The 9,976-nt window shown below is 40.8% G+C and overlaps 1 protein-coding gene across 1 annotated transcript; it reads left to right on the top strand.

Moving 5' to 3' along the window:
- The first annotated feature begins 6,310 nt into the window (after window positions 1-6,310).
- On the top strand, window positions 6,311-7,066 carry LOC138893909 (uncharacterized mitochondrial protein AtMg00860-like). Its single transcript, XM_070178575.1, has 2 exons — window positions 6,311-6,385; window positions 6,716-7,066. The coding sequence occupies exons 1-2, from the start codon at window positions 6,311-6,313 to the stop codon at window positions 7,064-7,066; spliced, it is 426 nt and encodes a 141-aa protein (XP_070034676.1).
- Window positions 7,067-9,976: the final 2,910 nt, after the last annotated feature.

Genomic DNA, 9,976 nt, shown 5'->3' on the forward strand with positions numbered 1-9,976 from the left:
TAAGTCCATGCCATATCCTTTCTGCATGTGTTTATCGATTTTGTTAGTGTGTATACAATTTTTGGATAAACAAGCTTGTCTTATTGTAATGACATGATTGGTCACTTTATGTATTTGAGTCTCGTTCCCCTATATGATATTTCTCGTATATGTATTTATTGTTTTGTGACTTGCGGGGTTGATTGTTTGGCTTCGGGAAGGTTCGTGAGTGATTTGGAACACTTAGTATCATTTATAAAAGCGTAAGTTGTAAGAGTTGACCTACGTTTGATGTTTATATAAACAACCTCAGAATGGTGTCTTAATAGTTCCAATATGTTCGTATGGTCATTTTTGACTTAGGCATATATTTGGATTTGGATTTAGAGGTTCCTAGATTAATTTGGCTCTTTTTGGTGAAAGTTAGAAATTTAAATGATTGGAAGGTTCATAGGTTTGACCGGGGATTTGACTTTGGTGTTACTTGATCTGCATTTTGGTCCCGAAATTTGGAATAGGTTCATTTATTCATTAGGTACTTGTGTGCAAAAACTTGGGTTTAATCCGAATTGATTAGGCTTGAATCAGACGCTTGGTTCGAAGTTTGAAAGTTAATGAATTTAAGAGAAGCTTAATATGTATTTTGATCATCGGTTCTTGGTTTTAATGTTATTCGATATGTTTTGAGCATTTGGATAAGTTTGAATTAGGTATTGAAACTTGTGGGCATAATTGGACGGGGTCCCGGAGTGTTCCGGTGTGTTTCGGGATTGTTTCAGACCAATTTCCCTTGTTTTGGATTTCTGGTTTCTAGTAAAGAAAGTCTTCTTCGCATTCGCGTAGGGACGCTTGCGATCGCGGAATGGATATTTTGGCAGATGAGGTTTTACACTTCGCGAGAGATGTGTTATATTTGTGATGGGCTAAGATGTGATGCTTCGCATTCGCGCTTAGGTTCCACATCACGGAGGCGTGTGGTCGGGCAGGAGATTTGCCTACACGAACGCATGAGTGGAGTCGTGTTCGCGTAAGCTTAGCTGGTGACTAGTCACGTTAGCATTAGTGCTTCGCGTTCACAAAGGGCAGTTTTGAGCCGAGGAGTTTTTGGCCTTCACGATCGCGATGTAGGTCCCGTAATCATGATACAAAGACCTGGGCAGGCCTTAAAGTTTCTATTTCGGGACTTTTACCTATTTTATCATATTTTGAGATTGGGAACTCAGATTTGGGCAATTGTTTCTGCAATTTTCACCGCTTGGACTAGGTAAATGCTCTTGACTTAGAATTGATTTTTTCATGATTCCATCTTTGATTTTGGCCTTTGGTTGATGAAATCTAAAGGAGAAATTAGGGGTTTTGTACGAAATTTTTGGAATGAATTATTGAGATTTGAACCCGATTTGGAGTCCGATTTGGATGAAAACTTGTGCATTTCGACTCGTATTGGAATGCGTGTTCGGATTTATGAATTTTATCGGATTTTGAGAGGCGAGCCCAGGTTGACTTTTTGATTGACTTTGTGCAATAGATTAAAGATTCATTTTTTATTATTTGGCTTGATTATTATGGCCTTGTTTGATATTATTGAGTTGTATTTGGCTAGATTCGACTTGTTCGAAGGTTTATTTGAGAGGAAAGGTTATTTTGGGAGGTTAGAGACTACCAAGCGGAGGTAAGTCTCTTGGCTAACCTTGTTAGAGAGAAACCCCTAGGATTTGACTTGTTGGCTATGTATTTGAGGTATTGTGGGTGGTGTATATATGTGGTGGCGAGCCTATATGCATTCACTATGTTTATATCATGACGGGGAGTAGAAATTGGAATATTTCATGCTTTGTTTGACTATGTGCTCGTTGATTTATGATTTATTCGGCTATTGTGACTACGTTTCCTCTCTTATTCATGTTAGAAATCATGTCTAGACTTATGATCAATTGTGAAGGCATGAGAACTTATTCTTGATATGCTAAATTACTTAATTGCCCGTAGTCACATAGAAATTTCATGAGCACATATCCATATGATATTAATTATGTCCTCGTGCACCTTTTATCTAGAGTTCTTTAGCATATACATGCATTTCAAATAATGGATAAATGATTCGGACTGAGGATTTTGGCATGAAGGTAAGCGTGCGGCTGAGATACAGTTATGGCACATTGGACTTGATGATCTGACATTGATTTGTGAGGGATGTTATTATACCACTCTTGCTCTTGGATTGAGATACATCCCTTCGAAGTCCAAGTGACAACCCATACTTTGGGCCCTGTGAGCGTGGTCGGTACATGGATCTTTTACCGAGACGATATATGGATTTTCTATCAGGTTATGTGATACATGGATTGTGTATTGGAGTACATGGATCTTGTACCGGTTGAGCATGCATTCTTATTATTGACATGTTCTGGAGTATTTATTTCACTTCCAATTGCTACTTGACAACGTTTTATGCTATTTGGGAGTCCTGGCTCTGTTATTTGACTATGATGTCTTTTATTATTTTATTTGAGCAGTGATAGGGCTATTTCTGTGCTAGAAAAGCGTTCTTAGTACCTTTCAACTGCTAATATCTGTTATTCCTAATATTCTTGATATTATTCACTGTTAAGTTCTTGTTCTGTCATTACATCCATGTGGTAAGTATTCGGAAGCATCTATCCTTTTCATTACTTCTTTGAGGTTAGACTTGATACTTACCTTTTTTTAATCTTTCACAGAGTTTCTGAGAATGCAAATAAGGGATTCCCACATGTTCCTATTGAGAGAATCACCAACAAACGCCAGTCGCTTTCCTCTTAATAATTCCAGCATATGAGTGGCATTCAATCTGTCAATAATTCCAAAAATTCATTGTAAGAACAATTAAACATTTAATGTTGCAGCAGCTGATTTATGCCAAAGATACTTAATCCCTATTTCAATAAATTACAGCACATATACCCTGTAATGGTCTGCATATACATTACATAATTGATGAAAGAGATCAACTTTATCAAAAAGAAAAGGGATCATAGTTTAGTTACTGAACAAATCAATTTTAAATATATCACAAAATATATAGCAGAACTTGTCACACCCCATTAGCAATAAAACTCCTTAAGTACATCCAAATTCTAAGAAGCACAGAATCTTTGAAGTCTCATATTTGCAGTTCAATCATCAAATTAAATTCCTAAATGGAAATGTGAAAAAAAAAAGTTTAAGAGCACATAGATTGCACAATTTACCTGGGAAGACTACAGGCGTTGGGCTTCCATTTCATCTTTAAGTAACCACTATCAGGCCTACCATTGACAACACAATTGAATTGCTCATCAATAAGAGAACAAGAACCATGTTTGTACAAAGGATAGGACTCATCTGTCACCCAATTCGAATCAAAGAAATCATAATTCAACAAAGATAACCAAATCTTCATCTCCTTTCTTCACAGACACATCCAAATTTGTTCCATTTCTCTGCTTCTTCACCAAAGAAGAAGTGAAATGTTTCTTCACTACCTTCTCTGTAATTCCCTTTTCTCCATTCCCATTTGCACTTTTGTCCCCAAAAGAGGATTTTGGTGCTGCATTTTCAGCATTGTGGTGTACTCATACTACACTTCTGCATATTCTTTTGTGCAGGTCCTCAGGTGGGTCCTAGTAGAGCTTTCTGATTTGAGCTAGGAACTATACAGAGACATAGGGAAAGCTACACTTCATAGATATATCTCGCAGTTTCCAAGTCCCTATTCTTTCCCTTTATTTCTGTCTATTGTATTTTAGACAGTTGTTATGTATACAAACTTATTCTTATTTCCGTAGTTTTCCTGTGTAATTGTGCCACCTAATCTTTGGGGCGTATTGTATTGTCCGTGTTTAAGCCTTGCTTGTGGTTTTATCAGATATTATCATTTTTTGAGACTATTTCCATCTTTTATCATTATATCTCTCGTTTCGATAATAGAAATGAACTTTATTTGTTGATTTTGAATTGGCTTGCTTAGTAGTTTGACTAGGCGCCATCACGACCTCGAGGTAAAGTTTTGGGTTGTAAAAAGTTGGTACCAGATCTATAGGTTGTGTAGGTCTCACGAGTCACGAGCATGTCTAGTAAAGTTTTGTGGATCGATATAGAGACATTTATACTTATCTTCGAGAGGCTAGAGGATGTTAGGAAACTACACTTCTTTCATTCTTTATCATGCGGCTTTATTAATCCGAAGTTTGAATCCTTGTCTTTCTATTCTCTTGCAAATTGTGAGAACATATTCTTTAGGAGTAGTCGGGCAGGTACCAACCCCTCAGGCTAGGGTGTGAGAGGTCGTGGTCGAGGTAGAGGCAGGGCCTATGCCACAGTCAGCGCCCCTATTCGAGCAGCCATCGTAGAGCCACTAGTAGCTCTGATTGCGGAGCAGGCGCTTGATCAGGGTGAGTCAGTTGGAGCAGCTCGAGTCCCGGAGTGGTTTATTGCTACCCCAGTACTTCAAGACGCCTTTGTTCATTTGGATTTCTTGTGGAGGTTCTAGAATATAACACCGGCTTCTCAGGTTGGGGGAGGGGCACAGACTTCTGCTACTCACACTCCTAAGTAGGTTGTGGTTGGTTATCAAACGCCAGGGGTGGTACAGGTTGGGGGACATCCTCCTGTAGCTATTGTTAGGACGGTAGTAAAGGCCTCTAAGTCTAAGGATGAGCAAAAAAGGTTTGATCAGTTCAGGAAGATGGGTCCCCCATGCTATGATGGTAACCCTTTTGCAGATGCACGAGATTTCTTAGATGGTTGTTAGGAGGTTCTGCGGAACCTTGGTTTTGTGGAGTCCAATGGGGTCGCATTCACTACTTTTTAGATTCAGGGGCCATACAATAGATGGTGGTAGTCATATGAGCCTAGCAGGCTAGTAGGGTAACTTCCACTCACTTGGAGTCAGTTTTTGCATCTATTCTTAGAGAAGTTTATTCCACACATGCAGAAGGAGGAGATGCAGGGTCATTTTGAGCACCTCCAGTAGGTCGCATGACTGTGACCGAGTATGAGATGAGATTCACTAATCTATCATGTCCTGCATCTTTTCTGATCCCCATCAAGGTTGAAAATGTGAGGAGGTTCGTTGAGGGGTTGAATTTTTGTATCAAGATTTCTATGGCCATGGAGGTAGAGACTGGTACTACACTTCTTCAAGTTGTGGATATAGCGCACAGGATTGAGCATATTCGAGGTTAGAGCGGGGAGACCAGGGTGTCGAGGGGAAATAAGCCCTAATATTCTAGCAGTTTCAGTGGTGCCTCGTTTGAAGGTAGGGATCATTCGACGAGAGGCCATCCTAGTAGGCTAGTTCCTTCAACTTATCATCCCGCTTATAGTTCTCCAGTTCAGTCTTTATTTAGTGCATTAGCAGCACCGAGCTCATGTCGTGCGCCTTCAAACCATGGTTCTTCCAGTGGGTAGTCGGGTTATTAGAGGCAGCCTCAGATTCAGCAGTTATTATCAGCTCGAGATTGTTTTAAGTGTGGAGAGGTAGGGCATATTAAGAGGGATTGCCCCAGATGTGGTAGAGGCGCAGCATAGCAGGGTTCTCAGGTAGTGACTCCAGTTCTAGATATTACACCACCAACCCTACCAGCTAGAGGGGGAGCTTAGGCATTCAAGGGATGCCCTAGAGGCGAAGGTCAATAGGGTGGAGGTCAGGCCCGTCGTTATGCATTTTCTGGTAGACCCAAAGTGGAGGCCTGTGATGCGGTGATTACATGTATTGGTTCAGTTTATCGTAGGGATGCGTTTGTTTTATTTGATCCTGGTTCTACATATTCCTATATGTAATCGTACTTTGCTTCATGATTGGATTTTCCTCATAGTTTTTTTAATATTCTTGTTCATGTATCTACACTTGTTAGTCATTCTATTATAGCAGATCGAGTGTATCAGTCTTATTTGGTAACTATTGGGGACTATGAGACTCGTGTGGATATTCTATTGCTTAGTATGGTAGATTTTGATGTGATTTTGGGTATGGACTAGCTATCTCTGTATCATGCTATTCTTGATTATCACACTAAGACTGTGTCGTTGGCTATGCCAAGGTTGGAATGAAGGGTTCTTTGGGGTGTACTTCTAGTAGGCTGGTTTCATTTCTGAAGGCTCAATGGATGGATGAGAAGGGGTGTTTGGTGTACTAAGCCTTTGTGAGGGATGCTAGTGCTGACACTCTTACTATTGAGTCAGTTCTGGTAGTGAGGGAGTTTCCAGATTAATTTCCAGCAGACTTACCGGGTATGCCACCCGATAGGTATATTTATTTGGTGTTGACTTGGTGTCGGGTACTCATCCAATATATATTCCATTGTACTGTATGGCTCCAGCAGAGTTGAAGGAATTAAAAGAACAGTTGCAAGAGTTGCTGGATAAGGGGTTCATGCGTTTTAGTGTATGGTCGTGAGGTGCACCAGTGTTGTTTGTGAAGAAGAAGGATGGTTCCATGAGTATGTGCATTGACTATCAGCAGTTGGACAAGGTGACCATCAAGAACAAGTATTCATTGCCTTGCTTTGATTACTTATTCGAACAGCTTTTGTATGCTAGGGTGTTCTCAAATATTGATTTCAGATCGGGGTATCACCGGTTGAAGATCATGGCTTGAAATATTCTCTAGACGGATTTCAGGACTAGTTATAATTATTATGAGTTTTTGGTGATGTTTTTTGGTTTGACTAATACCCTAACAACCTTCACGTATTTGATGAACTGTATTTTTCAGTCGTACTTGGATTCCTTTGTTATTGTGTTCATTGATGATATCGTGGTGTATTCCCATAGTGCTATGGAGCACGAGCAGCATTTGAGGACTATGCTCCAGATTTTGAGGGAGAAGAAACTATATGCTAAGTTCTCCAAGTGTGAGTTCTGGCTGGAGTCGGTGGCATTCTTGGGCCATGTGTTATCTAATGGTGGGATCAAGCTGGATCCAAAGAAGATTGAAGCAGTTCAGAGTTGGCCAAAACCTTCTACCGCTACTGAGATCAGGAGTTTCTTATGCTTGGCTGGGTATTATTATCGCTTTGTGGAGGGGTTTTCATCTATTGCTGCCCCATTGACTCAGTTGACCTAGAAGGGCACTCTGTTAAGGTGGTCAGACGAGTGTGAGGAGAGATTTTAGAAGCTCAAGACGGCATTGACTACGGCACCAGTGTTGGTTCTGCTTTTAGGATCGGATCATATACGGTCTATTATGATGCTTTGAGGGTTGGTCTTGGATGTGCGGTGATGCAGGACGGTAGGGTGATTGCCTATGCATTGCACCAGCTGAAGCCTCATGAGAAGAACTATCTCGTGTATGATTTGGAGTTAGCTGCTATTGTACATGTGCTCATGATTTGGAGTCACTATTTGTATGGCGTGGCTTGTGAGGTGTGTACATATCACCGGAGTCTCCAGCACCTGTTTAAATAAAAAGACTTAAATTTGAGGCAACAAAGATGGTTGGAGCTATTGAAGAACTATGATATCACCATTCTTTATCATCCGGGGAAGGACAATGTAGTAGTTAATATCTTGAGTAGAAAGGCGGAGAGCATGGGAAGTTTGGCCTTTATTCTAGCTGTAGAGACCGCTAGCTATGGATCTTCAGGCATTGGACAACAGGTTCGTGAGGTTGGATATCTCGGAACCTAGAAAGGTACTTGCTTGTGTTGTGTCACAGTCGTCTTTGTTTGAGCGCATTAAGGCGTGCCAGTATGATTATCCTCACTAGCTTGTCCTTAAGGATATGGTGTGGCGAGGTGGTGCCAAGGAGGTGACTATTGGTGATGATGGGGTATTTAGGCTTCAGGTCAAATCTGTGTTCCTAATGTGGATGGTTTGAGGGAGTTAATTCTTGAGAAGGCACACAGTTCGCGGTATTTATTCCCCTAGGTTCTACGAAGATGTATCGTGATTTTAAGCAACATTATTGGTAGAGAAGGATGAAGAAGGACATTGTTGAGCATGTCGCACAGTGTTTGAACTTTCAGCGGATCAAGTATGAGCATCAGAGATTAAGTTGTATGCTTCCGAGGTTAGATATACCGCAGTAGAAGTGGGAGCATACCACTATGGATTTTGTGGTTGGGTTGCCAAGGACCTTGAGGAGATTTGATGTTGTGTGGGTTGTGAACAGACTAACTAAGTCTGCACATTTTATTAGGGTCATGACTTCTTACACTTCTGAGCAGTTGGCTCGAATTTAACTTAGAGAGATTGTTCGCCTACATGGTGTACCCGTGTCTATCATCTCAGATCGAAGCACTCAGTTTACATCAAATGTTTGGAGAGCAGTGCAGCATGAGTTAGGAACGCATGCTGAATTGAGTACAGTATTTCATCCTCAAATAGTCAGACAGTCCGAGTGTGCCATTTAGATCTTGGAGGATATTTTGAGAGCCTGCGTCATTGATTTCAGAGGTTAGTAGAAGTTGTTTCTGCCATTAGAAAAGTTTGCCCACAGCAACAACTACTAGTCGAGCATCCAAATGGCCCCGTACGAAGCCTTATATGGGAGGAAATTTCATTTACGGTTGGTTCGTTTGAGCCTGGGAGTCTAGGTTGTTGGGCACTAATCTAGTTCGTGATGCTTTGGAGAAAGTGATATTGATTCAAGAGAAGCTTTATACAACACAGCCCAGATAGAAGAGTTATGCTGATATGAAGGTTCGTGATGTAGCCTTCATGGAGGGTTAGAGGGTTTTTCTCATAGTTTTGCCTATGTAGGGAAAGATGATGTTCGGGAAGAAGGGCAAATTGAGCCCTCGATACATTGGTCCATTTGAAGTTTTGGAGATAGGGGGTGAGGTGGCTTATAGGTTTGCTTTGCCACCCAGCTTGTCGAGAGTATACATAGTGTTTCATATTTCCATGATTCGAAAGCATCATGAAGATCACTCACATCTGTTAGATTTTAGTTCGGTGCAGTTGGATGAGAACTTGGCTTTTAAGGAGGAACCAACGGCCATTTTGTACATGTAAGTTCGGAAGTTAAGATCGAAGGATATTGCATCAGTGAAGGTTCAGTGGAGAGGTCAACTGGTCGAGGAGGTGACTTAGGAGACCGAGCATGATAGGCGGAGGAGGTATCCACATCATTTTGGAACTCTAGGTATGTTTCTTAACTCGTTCGAGGATAAACGTTTATTTAAAAGGGGGAGAATATAACGACTCGATCGGTCATTTTATATATTTGAGCCCTTTCCCCTATTTGATGTTTTTCGTATGTGTATTTGTTGTTTTGTGACTTGCGGGGTTGATTGGTTTGGCTTCGGAAAGGTTCGGGGGTGGTTTGACAACTTAGTGTCATTTATGAAAGCTTAAGCTATAAGAGTTCACCGAGGTTTGACTTTTGTAGAAATGAACTCGGAATGGTATTTTGATGGTTCCAATAGGTTTGTATGGTAATTTTGGACTTAGGCATATGTCCGGATTTGTATTTGGAGGTTCCTAGGTTGATTTGACTCTATTTGGCGAAAGTTGGAAATTTGAAGGTATGGAAGGTTCATAGATTTGAACAGGAGTTGACTTTGGTGTTACCAGATCTAGATTTTGGTCCCAAAAGTTAGAATATGTTTATTTTTTCATTCGGCACTTGTCTGCAAAAATTGAGTTTTAATCTGGATTGATTAGGCTTGAATCGGATGCATGGTTCGAAGTTTGGAAGTTAATGAACTTAAGAGAAGCTTAACATGTGTTTTGATTGTCGATTCTTGGTTTTAATGGTATTCATTGTGTTTGAAGCATTTGGATAAGTTTGAATTAGATATTGGAACTTGTTGGCATGATTGGATGGGGTCCCCGTGGTGCTCGGGTGTGTTTTGAGGTAGTTTCGGACCAATTTCCCTTTTTTGGATTGCTGGTTTCTGATGTAGATGGTCTTCTTCGCGATCGCGGATGGAGGCTCGTGATCGCATAATGGAAAATTTGGCAGGCGAGGTTATACACTTCGCATTTGCGAGAGATGTGTCGCGTTTGCAGAGGGCTAGGATCGGATGCT

The sequence above is a fragment of the Nicotiana tomentosiformis genome, chromosome 6 (genome assembly GCF_000390325.3).
Source record: "Nicotiana tomentosiformis chromosome 6, ASM39032v3, whole genome shotgun sequence".
Lineage (NCBI taxonomy): Eukaryota > Viridiplantae > Streptophyta > Magnoliopsida > Solanales > Solanaceae > Nicotiana > Nicotiana tomentosiformis.

Excerpts from the sequence above, each read along its gene's own strand:
- LOC138893909 (XM_070178575.1), top strand. The coding sequence starts at position 6,311 with ATGGCTCCAGCAGAGTTGAAGGAATTAAAAGAACAGTTGCAAGAGTTG. Across the intron at positions 6,386-6,715 it reads AGGGGTTCATGCGTTTTAGT|TCGTACTTGGATTCCTTTGT; the intron begins GTATGGTCGTGA and ends TGTATTTTTCAG.